Source organism: Phaenicophaeus curvirostris, chromosome 2 (assembly GCF_032191515.1).
Source record: "Phaenicophaeus curvirostris isolate KB17595 chromosome 2, BPBGC_Pcur_1.0, whole genome shotgun sequence".
NCBI classification, from domain to species: Eukaryota; Metazoa; Chordata; class Aves; order Cuculiformes; family Cuculidae; genus Phaenicophaeus; species Phaenicophaeus curvirostris.
In genome coordinates this window covers 106797115-106814615 of record NC_091393.1, presented here as the reverse complement: position 1 = coordinate 106814615, position 17501 = coordinate 106797115, and the positions used below count along the sequence as shown (strand labels likewise).

Genomic DNA, 17501 nt, shown 5'->3' with positions numbered 1-17501 from the left:
AGCAGAGCGCATGCACTGGTCCTGCCTCAAACACAGCTTCTCAGCCTGGGTGTTTCATGTGCTGGTGCAAACGTCCGCAGAGCTTAATGCTTGGGGTGGAAAGGGGTCCAAACAAAAGTTGACAAGGCTTAGTTCACTGGTCTGTCTTAGTACTTTTGAAGGGGCTGACATTAAAGATTAACAATAATCTTTACTTATAGAAGATAAAAGCGTGATATCATAGAAGATAAATGCTGTAAGACCTATTAAGCCTCATTTGCTCATGCAAAGAAGGGAAGTTTCTTCTAAGCTATGTAATGTGTAACAAACGTTTCTGAAGAATTTTGTAGTACATCAAGGGTTGCAAGATGCTCTCACTGATCCATGCTACTGTCTTTGTGCCCGTTCAGTGGATGGAATCCTCCTGTTCTGTTTCAGATTGTCATATCTGGGAAAATGCCAGAATGCCTGTTTTTTTTTAGCCTGGTAGTACCCTAAAAGCTGCTAAGGAATTTCTGTGGGGCAGTGTGATAGACCTCTTTCTTTAAGTACTAATAACATTACCTCTCTTCTTGTGTCTTCCATAGGGTTGTTAATGTCACTCCAGTACCTGGGGACTTGCTTCGTGAGAATACTGAGGATGTCCTCCAGGGTGAACACCTGAGTGATCAAGAGAATGCTCCTCCCATCCTGTCAGGCCGGCCAGCAGAAGGTCTTGGTCAAACTCCAAATGCTGCTTTCAATGAAGCTGAAGTTTGGGAAGAGACAGATGTGAATCGCAACAAACTCAGGATCAGCATCAGCAAAGTAAAGAACGTTTGTTTATCTCTCATGACTGTTGGATTTAGGGCAGTGGATTCTTAGACTGCTAGAAGCCACACGGATCCACTGATGTAGTGTCCTACATAGTGCAGCCCAAAAAGCACTGTGGAATTTCCCTGTGGGAATAGGAAGTTGCAAACTAATTATTTCACAGAGTAAAAACCATTTGGATTAATGTGGATCTTTATGCAAATGATAATGGGGCTGATAATAGTAGAGTCAATCTTTCATACGATCATTATATCTAGGATCATGATGCTTCAAGCAATGGAATTCTAGTCTTTTCATAGTTGATATGATATCAGAAATGTCCCAGATTTGAAAATAATAAATCAAAATTTTATTGTGTCCTAACCTCTATGGTAAATGAATTTCATCAGAGATGTCTTCATAAGTCATATTCTTCTACATCTTGAGTCATGACTAATTTTTCTCTTAGATTTTTTTTAGCTTTCCCTTCTAAGGGTAGCGCACTCTATAAAGAGCATTTAAGGATGGTTTCACCCCTATGAAGAATAAGAGGAACTATTATTTAATATTCTTGTATTTTTCATAAAATCATAGAATCCTAGAATGTTTTGGGTTGGAAGAGATCTTAAGATCATCCAGTTCCACCCCCACTGCCATGAGCAGGGACACCTTCCACTGCCTCAGGTTGCTCAAAACCTGTTCCAATGCTTCAACACTCTTTCAGTGTCTCCTAATATCCAATCTCCCCTGGCGCAACTTGAGGCCATTTCCTCTTGTCCTATCGCTTATTACTTGGGAGAAGAGACCAGCGCCCTCCTTGCTGCATCCTCTTTTGGGTAGTTGTAGACAGTGATAAGGTTTCTCCTCGGCCTGCTTTTTTCTCTAGGCTAAACAACCTCAGTTCCCTCAGCCACTCCTCATAAATTCACCAGCTGCATTGTCCTTCTTAACCTATATGGCACATAACCAGCAGCATTCCCCAATATTGAAAATTAGAAACTAAGTTCAAATAATTTCTTCATCTCTCACTGATAAACTGTGCATTCCCAGAAGTCCTCATTTGAAAACACATGGAGTTAGAAAAGCCTAGTAGAGTGAGACAGTTCTGTTTTCACAACTTAGGAGAAAAAGAGTATTACAGAAAAATCCTGGTAACTCCTATGTGTTTTTCTGTTCCTTTGAACCAGCTGGTGCCTTGATCCTCTTCAGTCATACTGAGATGTGCACAAAGGAGTCCTAAACGTCCTTTCTACATGCTAGTTATATGTCATGTCTTAGGTACCCAGCGCTGTCATTCGTAAACCCTGTCATCGCAGAAGCTATAAGCAGGAGAGTTTCTACAAGATCCACAGCATGACCGAGTGACTCTCTCGTCAAGAGATATGCTATTCCTTGTCAGTTTACTGGCAAAGGAGCTTTGGGAGTCAGTCAGCATGGCAATGAGCACTTCAGTTCTGACAAGCTCTGTAGCTACACAGCAGTCTGTGAAACAGAGCCCAGGGCATCACGTTCTCCAAAGTTAAAATCTGTCCTTTCTCACTGTGAAGGTTGCTATCTTTAGTCTGACTCTTGCCTCTCCTTTCACTGTGCTAGGTTTATTATCTTTAGTCTGACTGTTCTCTGAGAGAGAATCAGTTTTCATTCAAGTCACAGCCACTACATAGTGAGAAAGAGGAGGTGTGGATTTGATGTGTAAAAGCACAGCTTCACCTATGCTTGTAATCTCGGGCACCTCTTGTGTCTCTTAGAACTGCAAGGACAGCTGGTGTGTAAAACACTCTTCTGCCATTTACAGCTTCACCATCCTTCATCTTCCAGTTTTGTAGCACTAGAAGTCACTCTGGCTCTCTGTCTTGTTCTTTATATTTAGATGATGAGTAGATCTTGCAGTGCTTTTTCTCCCCAGTACCTCTCTAAGGTAATCCTTGTTTCTCTGTTCACGCAGTTCAGATCTCATTCTGTCCCACTTCTCCTACTTTAGTGCTAAGTACGGGTTCCTTACTTACTGTCACTAACCTTTCTAAATCCTCCTTATGGTTCTCATTCCTCCACGGGATCTCCTTCCTCCACTTATTTTACTGTTTCAAGGTTCCAAGTCCCTTGATCCCGTGGATTTGGTTTGCCAACACCATGGTAGTTCAGCTGCTTTGTCTGCTGAGTCTATGCTAACAGGAGATGTTTCCTTTCTCGCTCATAACCTTAGTGAAGAACAGGTACAACTGTGTCTAAAACCCGGTCTCTGCACAGCTCCTGTGTTGTGCAGCAGTAAATCACTGTCCTGTTTTTTGAAAGTGCTGGATCCTGATTAATTACACCTTCAAACTCCTCCAAAAGCATAGAATAAGGGGAACATGTTACAGTAACATTAATGAGCTTTTCAGCTGTAGCTAAACTTTCTCATTCTGTGAGAAAAAAAACCCCACATCTCATTTTGGTTTGGTTTTTTTCTTCAGAAGCCTCTTCCTTCTCTCCCACACCCTCCCCCAATTCTCTGTCCTTGGATCTTACCACGTTGCCTGTTACCCTACAGTTCAGTCAGCACTTTGCTCCTTTCACAAGCACATTTGACCTTCCTTTGTCACTAAACTCTTCTGGCCCAAATGGATTACAGATTAAATCATTATCATCTATTCTCCTTTTTCTGTAATGCCTGAAAGTTCCCCTACACTCTCCCTAGCTGCAAAGGCTCCTTAGTTATGCATTCCAAACCCAGCCTGGATGATTTAGAGCTGCTAATTTATGGTCACAGACCATATACACAGTACGCACACAAAGGCAACTGTCTGGATCAGCAGCATTTGACTGAGATGCCTGCTTGCACTCAGAGCCTCTGGCTTTAACAGAGGACAAGTGAATGTAGGACATGCTGCAGAGAAGGGTAAACACTCTTTGTGCTAGGAACTTGCACTGGAATCTCAACGTACATCATTACACAGGCAGGGTGTAGCAGCTGATGTTGCATGGCTGGCAGCACAACAGCATTGAATGCAAATCCTAGGCTGCTGCTGTAGCCTTGGACCATTCTGCCTCTATGCTTTTGCCTAAGCAAGTCTTCCCTTCCAAGGGGAAGCAGCACAATGGAAGGCAGAAGGCAGATTTTTGCTCCTTTGTCTGCTGCTAAATTAAAAAAGAAATCAATTTCACTAAGGCCATGTGAAAACAGAAACTGTACTGGTAGAGTATGAACATGTAATACACACAAGCGTCCACAAGCGTGTTCAGATCCCTGCATGATGTTGGATCTGTGGAAGGCTCTTACAGGTGCTGTAGTTAAATTTATGCCCTGGAGGACTTTTATTATAGGGTCAAGATTAAGAAAAAAACAACAAACAAAAAAACCCCAAATCACCCTGGGAATTAGGAGATGGCTTAGTTCTATCAAGTTCATCAGAAGCAGAAGTCTGTACATTGCAATATAATTCATGGACCCTGCATTGATAAATATTGACAAATGAGCTTTTAGACATCTTGGATAAGCAATCAGAGATTGTGCATGCAGTAGGTTAGCCCATCATCACTCCTTTGTATCAACTATTTAGGGTATTTGAAATGCAAAGGCCACATTGTAAAGATGTTTAAATGTTTGAATTTATTTAAAAGCCAGATCTCGTTTTAATACTAGAAAATTGCAAGGGTGTATGGGCCTTTGCATTTCTTCAAACATTGCTTATGTAGAGGAAATAGTCTCAAGTTGCACCAGGGGAGGTTCAGATGGGATATTAGGAAAAGATTCCTTATGGAAAGAGTGGTGAAGCATTGCAACAAGCTGCCCAGGGAAGTGGTGAAGTCCCCATCCCTGGAGATGTTCCAAAAGCATGTAGACATGGAATTTTTTGACATGGTTTAGTAGGCACAGTGATGCTGGGCTGACAGTTGGACTGAATGAGCTTAGAGGTCTTTTCCAACCTTAATGATTCTGTGATTCTATGTAACTATCTTGGAAGAAAGCACAGACCAACAGTGAAACATGGGAAACCAATGTCTTTGGTCAGATTTTGAGGTTCTCTGTGTTTACCTCCTACAGACTCAGTGCATGGTGGAAGAGGAGCAGAGAAACGGTGTCTGCCCCAGTTCCCCTGTCCGAGTGCCTCCGGAGTCCCCTACCGCACAAGTGCGCTCCCTAAGATACCGCCGTGTGAACAGCCCTGAGTCAGAACGCCTCTCCACTGCTGACGGGAAAGCAGATCTACATGAAAGAAGGTTTGGTCCCCCTCTGTAGCCTCCTAAGGGTTTTAACAGTGTCTCAAGGTTTGACTGTTGAGACCAACGTAATCATTAGATCATCAGGCACTGGAAGTTCATTTCTGGGTGGATGTTCATGGGCTGTATGATTGTTCTGATGAGATACTCATGTCTGTTAATAAGGAGAGTTAGAGGGAATGATTCTTATCCTGTCATTGGATGGGAAGAACTACTGTGGAAGGAAGGACCTTTGCCAGAGGAAAATCAAAACATCAGATCAGAGATAATGTAAACAGTCACAAGCCTTTTGGCTCTTCCCATTGATAGTCAGGGCACAGAGTGTGGTTGCAGGACATACTGGTGAAGTGGCCCCTCTAAAAGAGGTAGGGAAGAGACAGACCTTCTCAGAGAAAATCTGACAGACTTCAGCCAACAAGAACAGTCACAAGGAGATGGTAGCTGGAAATGAAGAAGCATCAGTAAGAACTGGGAAGAAGATGAGCCCCTAGTACTACCCTTCAGTACTGTTTTAATCTGTGTGGCTGGGGGAAGCTGTAATGCTTCTCTGTAATTCAGGAAAGTTGTTTGTGTTACTATTAATAATTTAGTGTTTGAATAACAAATCTTGGGTCTTGCTACTTCTTTTTCTTACTTGGAGGAAAGGCTCTTTAGAATATGAAGGACAAAAAGGAAAAAAGCCATTTCATAGAGTCATAGAATGCTTTGGGTTGGAAGGGGCCTTTACAGGTCGTCTAGTCCAACCCCCCTGGCAGTGAGCAGGGGCAACTTCAGTTTAATTAGGTTACTCAGAGCCCCATACAACCTGACCATGAATATTTCCAGGGATGGGACCTCCACCACCTCCCTGGGCAACCTGTGCCAGTGTTTCACCACCCTCACATTTATATCATTCAGCAACATAGTCCTGTATATTCACTGAATGCTTTTATCTGTTTTCTTTATTTCTTCCCCTCCTCCTTGTCTACTCAACATCATAACTGAATGCAGAAAATGTGTATTATCCAAAACACATCCCTTTCTCCTGACTTCTTCACTCAGCTCCTGTTTTTAAAATCAAGATCTTTTTTCATCTACCAAGTAGCCTGCACCAAGTACGGTGCAGATACAGTCCTGCTCTGCCACAGTCTTCCTTTCATTCTGTTTTCTTCTTATCACAATGTAGACCTGACTCTCAGCACTGGGAAGTTTTTCTGTCTTTCTGGAGTAAATTCTTCTACTTCAGGAGTGTCACTTATACTGGTGAATGAAGACATTGGTTGATCCCAGAGTATCTTTTTTTTTTTAGCAAAAGCTCTTTAAAAATGCAGTTCTTTGCACACACAGCATAGGCCATTTTTCATTCTTGCTTTGCATATTTTGTGTTCCTTCTTCACGATGACATATGTTTAAGACTTTAACAAATACAGCCTTGTTTCTTTTAGACCCATCAGATTGCTTTTGCTGAGATCTTTTGGTTTATTCATTTTGCTTCACCTGCTTCTCTAATTCCCATTTCTTCAAAAAAATTCTTCATTTTTGCTTGTAATTCTTTCCACCTCACCCCTACCTTCCACTGTGTAAAAGATACCCAGTTTTCCTTAGCAACTCTCATGCAGTTGTCAGTCACTTTATGGCCTCAAGTTGTGCCAGGGGAGGTTTAGATTGGATATTTGGAAAATATTCTTCACTAGAAGGGTGGTGAAGCCTTGTTACAGGCTGCCCAGGGAAGTGGTAGAGTCTCCATCCCTGGAAGTGTTGAAAAAGCATATAGATGTATTGCTTCAGGACATGGTTTAGTAGGCATGTTACTATTGTGTTGATGGTTGGACTTGATGATCTTCAGGTCTTTTCCAACCTTAACAATTCTATGGTTCTATGATTCTGTTTCTCCTCATGCTTTCTCAAACATGGAAGTTTTTCCCCAGTTTAGGCTCGTGTATGGTCCTTGTTGAAATCCTTTTGTAAAACACATTGCAGCTGTCTTTTTCTGCACAGCAGATGCTCTAGCTTTGTGCAACAAGCTGTTAGGCTGTGTGACAGAGAAGTAAAGCAGGTACAAGGTCAAATGAGAAGCATGGATCATAACTCTGTGGAGCAGAAAGACACAAGTGCCACTAGCTTTTCCAGCTGAGATGCTGCTGGGGCACAGGGAGCTTCTATGGCTTCATTGAAACGTATTTCTGCATGACTGCAGAAGCTGCTGCTACTTAGACTGTGAACCACTGAACATTATACTACCCTTTGTAAAGGCATACTTGCTGTATTTCTTTCCTGCTCCTCCAAAGTATTTGGGGGTCATCTAGGCACAATGATATCAGTGATTCTTGCTGTCTTTGAAGAGCTCATTTGCCCACCTTAGAGATAGCACAGTGCAGCTGAAAAGGTTATAGAAGTCCAACAGAGTCACTGCTAGTAGATGATTTAGGAGTGTTTTGATTTGTTTGGTTTTCACAACCCAGTAGAACTTGCCAAAGGGGAAAGAGTGTATTGGTTTTGTTGGGGAAAGCTGGTTTTTGTCCTGTCACCTACAAGGAGGAGATGCTGAATCAGCTGTCATACTGAAGCACTTAAGGGGGGAAATCTTTATGCCATTGTAGATTCTAAAGAAATATTTTTGCTTAAGCCTGTCTTTGTGAAGCAAAGAAATGAGTGCAAAGCACCATACAGGTTTTGTCTCAATTGTTATGATCCCTATCTGTAACCACAAGCCTGATGTGTTTTTAATAGCTTCATGTTCTGTCTTTAGATCTCGAATGGATTTACCCGGCTCTCCGTCGCGGCTTGTGTGCTCCTCCCAGCCAGCCCAGATGTTGTCCATTGATACCGGCCAGGCTGACCGGCAGGCAAGCGGTAGGATGGATGTGTCTGCTTCGGTGGAACATGAAGCCCTCAGCAATGCTTTCCGCTCAGTGCCACTCGCAGAGGAGGAGGACTTTGATAGCAAGGAGTGGGTTATCATTGACAAAGAGACAGAGCTGAAGGACTTCCACCCAGGTGCTGAGCCAAGCACCTCTGGAACAACAGATGAGGAGCCTGAGGAACTAAGACCTATTGAAGATGGTGAGGAGAGAAGGCGCTTGGGGGCAGATGCTGCAGTCAGGCCGAAGACACATGATGGGCGAAGTCGGGGCATGCAGCCTGTGACTGAGGAGGACAGTTCCCACAGACATGAAGGACCTTCTCAAACAGTATCTGACAGTAAACACGAACAGCAGACAGGAAGTCCAGCCCATTCCCCCCTCCATTCAGCACCAGCTATCCGACAAAGGAGACGAGAATCTGAACCTACGGGTCCTCAGAGACAGGTAAGATCCCTGGGTCTGTATCTTGTTGCCTAGCATAGCATCATCTTGGGAAACCTCAACTGTGCTGGAGAAGTCTGTAACTCTGAGCATGGATACGCTTTGTGAAACTTTCTGACAGTGCTTGCAAATTTTGTGAATGACTCAGAAGTGCTCCCTGTAGCTAGCAATGTTGTCCCCTACTAAGGACACACTGTTAGCAAGAACTTTCAGTCATTTTGGCACAGGGACAAGAGGAGAGCACAGTTCTGGTTGTGGGTATCTTTAATCAGTTCCCTTATTGCTGTTTCGTTAATATCCACTTATTTGCATGGAGTGTCCCTAGCAAATCTCCACATAGTTTCTCAGCAGCAACAGCAGTGTATGGCAAGAGAATGCCCTCTAATCTAATCACACATTGACACTGAGCAGGCCTGCAGCAATACAGATCATAAAATAACTCCCGGAAATTAAACTTTCTTCTAAATGCCAAATCAAAAGTTCAGATTAACTAGCACGCACATCCCGTCAACCTTACTTCAGTGACTGGCGTTTCTGTTACCAGGTATTTACTCATAGAAATGTTCTTTACCTACTATGTTTTTTCCAGATAGTTGTAGAGGGCTTTTTTCTTTCGGTTTTGTTTTTTTTCTGTGGTACTCTGAAGATATAAAGAAGTTAAGTTTTTAGTGGGAGGTAATTTATTAGATTACCTGGAGAAACAGAGTTCCTCTGTCATATCTAATCTTCATTTCTCAGACATTCAGAAGACAATTGTCCCAGGATGTTCACTGCAAGAGACAATAAAATGTTTTCTTCAGGGCTTCCTGTATTTGTATGTTAGTTAAGATCTCTCACGCATGTGGGATCCAGAAGTGCAGCAAAGAGCAGGCAAGTCTTGGGTCGTGTAGACAATGATGCCCTCCTATGGCAGGAGTCCATGCAGTCTGCTTGTTCCTGCACGGATGATGGTAACTCCATCTCCCATTCCCTCTCGAGCTTGTTCCTTAAGGAGTGTTCATTGGAGCTTGTTAAAAGAACATCCTTCCATTCAGGCCTTACCCGGATTTTTCTCTTCTCTGGATCCCAGGGAGGGACAAGAAAAAAAGGACTGTTAGTTTTGGCAGCAAAACATGAGTGATACAAGAAACTATATAAAAAGAATCAAACCATATCCTGCCTGCCAGGCAGGGTGTTCCTTTTAAGGTTTTTGAGGCTGCAGAATTTACTGGAAGAACAGAAATACTGACAGCAGGCACTGGTGGGACTGTCCTGCTGAGCACGGAATGGCAGGAGTATACGCTTCTCATGGAGACTGTGCCCAGTTGCAAGGTGGAGATATTTGCTGTATAAAACCCAATATGTTGAATGCCCCAGATATCTACAAATCGCATAGGCAAGACTGTTAGGGCTGGAAGGTTCTGTGTCTGAATTTGCTCTGTCTGTACATTTATTAGTCTGGTCAGTGCAAGATGTGCAAGACCTGCAAGATGCAATGAACACGGCAAGAACCCTCTGTAAGAACCAGCAGGAACATTTCACTGGCATGTTTAGTGTAGTTAAAGAAGGCTGGAGGTGCCTTCTTGGCTATGGCGCATAATACTGCTGTGGGAGTTGAATGTGATGCAATATGAAAGTTGCTTAGCAATGCACAGGGATACTTTAAAGACAAGCAAAAATGGTAAATTTAATGGGACTGTGAGTGATGACTGCTAATACATTAGACAGCCTTGGTTCTCCAGTGCATTTTTTTTGCTCCTGTATTCTGAAATGCCCTGTAGTTACTCCTGGGACTAGCTGTGTACATACAGATCAATACTGGGCTTTTTGGCTGGCTAGGATTTAGTTGTGCTTCCCTTGATGTCTGGATATTTCGGTTGCTTCTGTATGCATAGTTTTGCAGTGACATTCCTAATTTTCCATTTGCTGTCAAAAACCCAGCTGGTAACTCTCAAAGGAAAAAGTGACTTGGCACCTCATGGAAAGTAGAAGCCTGTTCTTGGGTACAGCAGAGACAATTGGTTGGGATGCTAATAAGTTGACCAAGAACTTAAATAATCGGTATACTGAAGGCTTCACTAGCAGTGAGAGGTGTTTCCTGCAGCTCAGTCTTGGGCTTCCTCTGGGTTTGATTGAAACTGTGATTAGGTAGTGTGTGTGTGTCAGTAAATCTTCCTGAGCTTGGAATATGAACTCAGCCTTTAAGATAGGTAAAAATGCCACTAAATGCGAAACTGCCAGTACTAAGGTCATAGACCTTGCTGTACCGATTTTGGACCTCATTCTGGTCTCCTGAAAGCTGGTGATCTTCCTTTGGTGTCAGTAGAGTACTGAGAGCGAAGGGGTAAGCCCTGCTCTAATGGTGTCTTCTGTTCCTCCATTCTCTGGCTCCAAGGTACAAGTCATTGCTTCTTACTGCAAAAAGGCAGTGAGCTCTGGGTTATTGTAGAATCACAGCATGGCTGAGGTTGGAAGGGACTTCTGGAGATCATCTAGTCCCACCCTGCGCTCCAAGGTGGATCAGCTAGAGATGGTTGCTCAGGTCAGTGTCCAGCCAGAATATCTCTGAGGGTGGAGACTCTACAACCTCTCTGGGCAACCTGTTCCAGTGTTCGATCACCCTTATGGTAAAAATCCTTTTTCTTATGTTTAACTGGAAGTTCCTGTATTTCAATCTCTGCCCATTTCTTCTTGTCCTTTCACTGGATACCACTAAGGAGAATCTGGATCCAACTTCTTTTCCCCATCAGGTATTTATAAGTGTTGATAAGAACCTCCCAAGCCTTTGCTTCTCTAGACTAAACAGTCCCAGCTCTCTCAGTTTTTCCTTAAATGAGAGGTGCTCCAGTCCCTTCATCATCCTTGTGACCCTTCACTGGACTATCTCCAGTATATCCATGTCTCTCTTGTACTGGGCAGCCCAGAACTGGAACATGGCACTACGGGGGTGTCCTCACCAGTGGCGAGCAGAGGGGAAGGACCATCTCCCCTCAACCTGCTGGCAGCACTCCTGCAGCCCAGGAAGCTGTTCGTCTTTTTTGCCACAAAGGCACCTTGCTGGCTTGTGTTCAGCTTAGTGTCTATCAGAACCTCCAAGTTCTCTGTCAAACCGCTTTCCAGACAGCTGTCCCCCGGTGTGTACTCCCCAGGTGAAGAACTTTCCACTTCCCCTTGTTGAACATCATTAAATCACTTTTTGCCCATTTCACCAGCCTGTCCAGGTGTCTCTCAGTATCAGCACAACCCTCTAGTGAGCCAGCCACTCCTCCTATTTTGTGTCATCTGTGAACCTGTTGAGGGTTCTCTCTGTCTCACCAAGCTGTTAAATAGCAGTGGCTCCCATATCAGCCCCTGGCTACGCCACTAGTGACTGGCCTCCAGCTGGACTTGGTTTCCCCAAGCACAATGCTTTGAGCCTATCAGCTCAGTTTTCCGTCCAACTCACTGTCTACCTATCTAGGCCATGTTTCATCATGTTGTCTATGAGGGATGTTATGGGAGGCTGTCAAAAACCTTACTAAAGTCGAGGTAAACAACCTCTCACCCAGCCATCTCATCACAGAAAGCCATCAGGTTCATCAAGCGTGGTTTCCCCTTCATATACTATAGAATTCTAGAGTCAGTAAGGTTGGAAAAGAGTCTAAGATCATGAAATCCAACCGTCAGCCCAACACCACCATGCCTATTAAACCATGTCCCAAAGCGCCACATCTACTTGCTTTTGCTGTTATTCACCTTCTTTTCCTATATATCCATGGAAGAAAGATATTATAGTGTAATTTTGATGGATGGTGGTGTCCTTGTGAAATTGTGTGGGTGTAAGAGGGAGCACAGTATGAACAGATGCTGCTGTGGGGAAAGTAAAGTACAGAGGAGGCTCTGAACAGCCTGGGGAAAATTCTGACCCAAATATCCTCACATAATAGATATGTCCCCATTTCAGCTGAAAAGAAGACACCTGCAGTGGAACATAGACCTCTTGGGGAGCCCTGATATAGAGGGTGAATAGGTCTGTCGAGAAATTACGTCCTGTTCGAGCCCTTCTATTAATGCTCCGCTCAGTGCAGCACTCAGTGAGCTGTTCAACAGAGCTCTTACTTGTTTGCTTTAATGGATGCATTTCAGAAATGTACTAATAAATCTCTGCTTATTTTTATACACTAATGTGCAGCTAAAGCTATAGAAATGCCTAAAATTGAGTGGGGATAAAGGATTGAAGCTGTACTTCTGTTAGCTTATTAATCGTGACATAGAGTTGCTATTATGATAGACAGGCTGAGAGAGTTGGGGTTGTTCAGCCTGGAGAAGAGAAAGCTGCAGGGAGAACTTAGAGCAGCTTCCAGTACTGAAAGGGGCTGCGGGAAAGCTGGGGAGGGGCTCTTTATCAGGGAGTGCAGGAACCGGACAAGGGTTTAAGCTGAAAAAGGGGAGATTTAGATGAGATCTTAGGAAGAAATGTTTATACTGTGAGGGTGGTGAGGCACTGGCACAGATGGCTCAGAGAAGTGGTGGCTCCCCCATCCCTGGAGATGTTCAAGGCCAGATTGGCTGAGGCTTTGAGCAACCTGCTGCAGTGGAAGGTGTCCCTGCCCATGGCAGCGGGGTTGGAACTGGATGGTCTTTAAGGTCCCTTCCAAACCAAACATTTCTATGGTTCTGTGATTTTATGGTTATTGGAGGTCCTTTATATCCGCATCTAGCAATATAATATAAAAATCTGTCAAGTTCTTAAATGTATAGACGTAAATTCACTGTCATTTGACAGACATGGTAACTTACTGCTGCCTTCTGCACTGGCAAGAAATACGAATGTTCATCCATTTATATGTTTTAATGATTTTTGACTGTAGGTCTGTCCTTCTAGGTTTTGTTGACTCTGAATCTCCCTCGCTGCTGGTGCAGTTGGCATTGTATTAAATGTTTTAAGACTTGCCTGCATAAAACACACCTGTCCAAATCATGTTGCATCTAAAAAACTACAAGAAAAGTCAAGCAATAGTGGGAGATGATATTAACTCTTCCTTACCTCTTCTTGGATTTGTTCTGCAGAGCTCAGAGAGCATTTTGCTTACGCTCTTTCTTACAGTCTATCTTGCAGAGCCAAGAGTTCATCTTTTAGAAAAGGTCCCAATGTGCAGAGGCACTGGGGTATTTCCTCACCAACTTAGCTGACTTGTTAGAATCACTCTTAAAAATATCTCCTTGGCCTCTTTTCTCCCACAGCCAGCCTTTTACAGCCAGGAGAATGCCACAGATGGACTTCCTGAAAGAATGAGACATGAAAAGGTGCTCTATGTCTTGGTTTCCTTTCCCTTCTATAGCATTGTCTGTGGGCTGCTCTGGGGGATCTGAGGGACCATTTCTCAGTGGTGAGAAATGGGCATTTGAAGAAGAGGGGCAGATTCACTTCCCCTCACTCACCGTAATTCCCGTTGAGCTGTGCTTGGTGCCTGTTGTGGACAATGTGATTTTTTGACATTTAGCTCCTCTGGCTTCCCTCCACATGAAAAGGGCTTTCCAGATGATGAAGAAGGGTGTGCCTAGAGTTGGCTCTGTTTCTTACACCCTTTAGATTCAGGGTCCCTTTCCACTTGTGCATTAGGAATAAAGGGCCAGCAAAAGGGTGATACTGTAAGAGAAGTAATGCTCACATGTGCTCATTATGTATATTCAGGTCATAACAATCAAAACCTTGAGCTCAGTAGAAATTCCTGATTACATTTTGGTGAGGCACCGGCACAGGTTGCCCAGGGAAGTTGTGGCTGCCCCATCCCTGGGGGTGTTCAGGGCCAGGTTGGATGGGGCCTTGGGCAGCCTGACCTAGTGTAAGTGCCTGCCCATCACTGGGGGTTTGGAAGGAGATGATCTTTAAGGTCCCTTAAAACCCAAACTATTCTATGCTTCTATGATCTTTAAAATATCCTGAGCTCTATCAACATCACTTTTTCTAGGTCTTCATATGAGAGGTGTCACACTGCTCCTGTCCAAACAGAGCAGAACAGGCCTGATGGAAGGTGGTCCACCCTGATTGCTGCAAAGGGCAAAGGGATAAAATGGGGCAGCACCTCCAGCATTGACTGAGTAATTTAAGAATTAGAGCATCAGTGAAGAAAAGTGGCATCTATAACCTCAGTTCAACCAGGATGCAGAAGTACTTAAGGGCACTTGCTGATGGGGTGTTGCAGCCTGCCTCTTCATGGTCTGGGCAAAGTCCTTGGTCCTGTGCTGTAAAGGATGTCCATCTACGTAGTTGGAGTGATCCCTTTTGATCTGAGAAGGCTTTACTATGTTGGGATGATATATACGTTGGAAATCATACAATATGCTGAGCCCAAACATGGAGCAAAAAGTAATAATAAGAATTTCAGTACACTTAGTGCAGCCTACAAGCAGCTCACCCGGAACTGAACTTTTACACCATCTACACACAGAAGAGGTGGTTGTCTTTATGAGAAATTAGAGCTGCTGTCTAGAATGTATTTCTCTCTCCCAAATACTTTTGTGTAGCAGCAATACATTATTATTATCTGACAGTCTGATCTATGCAGTACACTTAGGACTGTGAATAATTGCTTTTCACATCTAATGTCCACAATGAGCTGAGTAGTTCTCAGGCACTTATGAAGATAAGATTCCTGTCTCAAAGCACTGCAGAGAAATTGAAGGTGACAGGAAAGAGATGAGACTGGATGAAGTTCAGCTTTTTTTCTCATGTCATTTGCAAGGGCAACAACTCTAGTAAGGTAAGGAGAGCAGTGTTGGCTTAAGGAAAGGAAGTTCAAAGGAAGTGTGAATACCAGGGTGAGGGAGGGCATTCTGCCCCTCTACTCCGCTCTTGTGAGACCTTACCTGGAGTCCTGCATTCAGTTCTGGAGTCCTCAACACAAGAAAGACATGCATCTGTTGGAGCAAGTACAGAGGAGGCCATGAACAGGGATCTGAACAGGCTGAGACCACTGGGCATGAGGTTTAACAAGGCCAAGTGCCAGGTCCTGCACTTGGGGCACAACAACCCTATGCAGTGCTACAGACTAGGAGAAGTCTGTCTAGAAAGCTGCCTGGAGGAGAAGGACCTGGGGGTGTTGGTTGACAGCGACTGAACATGAGCCAGCAGTGGCCCAGGTGGCCGAAAAGGCCAATGGCCTCTTGGCTTGTATCAGAAACTGTGTGACCAGCAGGTCCAGGGAGGTTATTCTCCCTCTGTACTCGGCACTGGTGAGACCACTCCTTGAATCCTGTGTTCAGTTCTGGGCCCCTCACCACAAGAAGGATGTTGAGGCTCTGGAGCGAGTCCAGAGAAGAGCAATGAAGCTGGTGAGGGAGCTGGAGAACAAGTCTTACGAGGAGCAGCTGAGGGAGCTGAGGTTGTTTAGCCTGGAGAAGAGGAGGCTGAGGGGAGACCTTATTGCTCTCTACAACTACCTGAAAGGAGGTTGTGGAGAGGAGGGAGCTGGCCTCTTCTCCCAAGTGACAGGGGACAGAACAAGAGGGAATGGCCTCAAGCTCTGCCAGGGGATGTTCAGGCTGGACATCAGAAAAAATTTTTTCACAGAAAGGGTCATTGGGCACTGGAACAGGCTGTCCAGGGAGGTGGCTGAGTCACCTTGCCTGGAGGTAGACAGGTGTATGAGGTGCTCAGGGACATGGTTTAGTGATTGATGGAAATGGTTGGACTTGATGATCCCAGAGGTTTTTTCCAACCTAGTGATTCTGTGATGAAGATGATCCAAGGGTTTGAGCACCTCCCATGCGAGAACAGGCTGAGAGAGTTGGGCTTGTTCAGCCTGGAGCAGAGAAGGCTCAAGGGAGACCTTATAGTAGCTTTTTCAGTAGTTAAAGGGGGCCTTATAGGAGAGCTGAGGAGGGTTTTGGTTTTTTATCAGGGAGTACAGGGATAGGATGACAGGGAACAGTTTTGAGGTGAAAGAGTGAAGATTTAGATGAGATATTTGGAAGAAATGTTTTCCTGTGAGGGTGGGGAGGCACTGGCCCAGGTTGCCCAGAGAAGTCATGACTGCCCCATCCCTGGAGATGTTCAAGGCCAGGTTGGATGGGGATTTGAGCAACCTGATGGAGTGGAAGGTGTCCCTGCCTGTGCAGGGGGGTTGGAACTGGGTGATGTTTAAGGTCCTTTCCAACCCAAACCATTCTATGATTCTATGAAATACAATATTGGCTTTTCACATTTCCCAATTATATTTGAAACCTGCAGAGATTTCCTGAAAAGAAATGCATCACAAGAAAGGGAATGGATTTTACAGGAAATATGTAATTCCAGGAAAAATTGTCTGGTTTTGGAAATTGAAGTTGCAGACCTCTGTGAAAGTGTGAGTTTCATAGCAGAGGGAGAAAGGGGCAGAAGGGCTTAGCTTTTTCAGGGTGAAGAATCTGAAGTCATTCCTGCAATGCCTCTCTATTTCAGTCAGTGCGTAAAGGGAAGGTAGGGACTGTGATCTCATCCTGACACAAGCTTTGTGAGTATACTTTCCTCCCTCTCCTGGCCATCCCAGGATCACAGAAGCAGAAAAGGGACCTAAGAGTTCATCTTCTCCTCATGTCCTCCCATGGCTCTGTGTTTGGAATTTCTCACTGAAAAAAGAATTACATTCTGCCTGCCTTTCCAGCTGCTGCCTGTCCTCCACTTACTCAAACTGGAAGCATTAACACTCCCCCTACAGGTACTCAATATAATATGGAGAGGATAGCAGTGTGAGAAAAGTTCACTAACAGCCCCCAGAGTTGCCTTTACAAATCCCTGGAGTTTATTTTAAATAAGAAGAGCCACTGAGAATCCTTCACCTTCAAATACATATATTCTCTTCTCTGTGGTGACCAATGACAGGACCCGAGGGAATGGCAGGAAGATGTGCAGGGTAGGGTTAAACTGGATATTAGGAAAAAGTTCCTCACTCAGAAAGTGGGAGCACTGGAACAGGCTCCCTGAGGAGGCAGTCACAGTGCCAAGCCTGATAATATTCCAGAAGTGTTTGAACAACACCACATGGTGTGAATGTTGGGGTTGTCCTGTGCAGGGACAGGAGTTGAACTCAATGATCCTCGTGGGTCCCTTCCAACTCAGGACATTCTATGATTTTAGTGCCAGGCATTTCACCTTTTCTCATAGAGATGGTTTCTAAGTGTGTCCAGAGTTTGACTGTTACCTTTATGCGAGATGCATGAGTAGCCTAATGACATGCCAAGATGAGTGATGCCAGAGGAAAAGAGAGGTGAACTGAAGAGCCAGAGGAGGGAAACTCACATAGCAGA

General features: G+C 44.3%; 1 protein-coding gene across 6 annotated transcripts in view; it reads left to right on the top strand.

Moving 5' to 3' along the window:
* Positions 1–17501, top strand: part of TTBK1 (tau tubulin kinase 1) — a 110339-nt gene that overhangs the window by 71171 nt on the left and 21667 nt on the right. For all 6 annotated transcript variants that reach the window (XM_069850330.1, XM_069850329.1, XM_069850331.1 and 3 more), the window contains 3 exons: positions 567–786; positions 4796–4971; positions 7700–8258. In XM_069850330.1, the coding sequence (XP_069706431.1) occupies positions 567–786; positions 4796–4971; positions 7700–8258 (955 nt within the window). The remainder of the gene's footprint in view (positions 1–566; positions 787–4795; positions 4972–7699; positions 8259–17501) is intronic.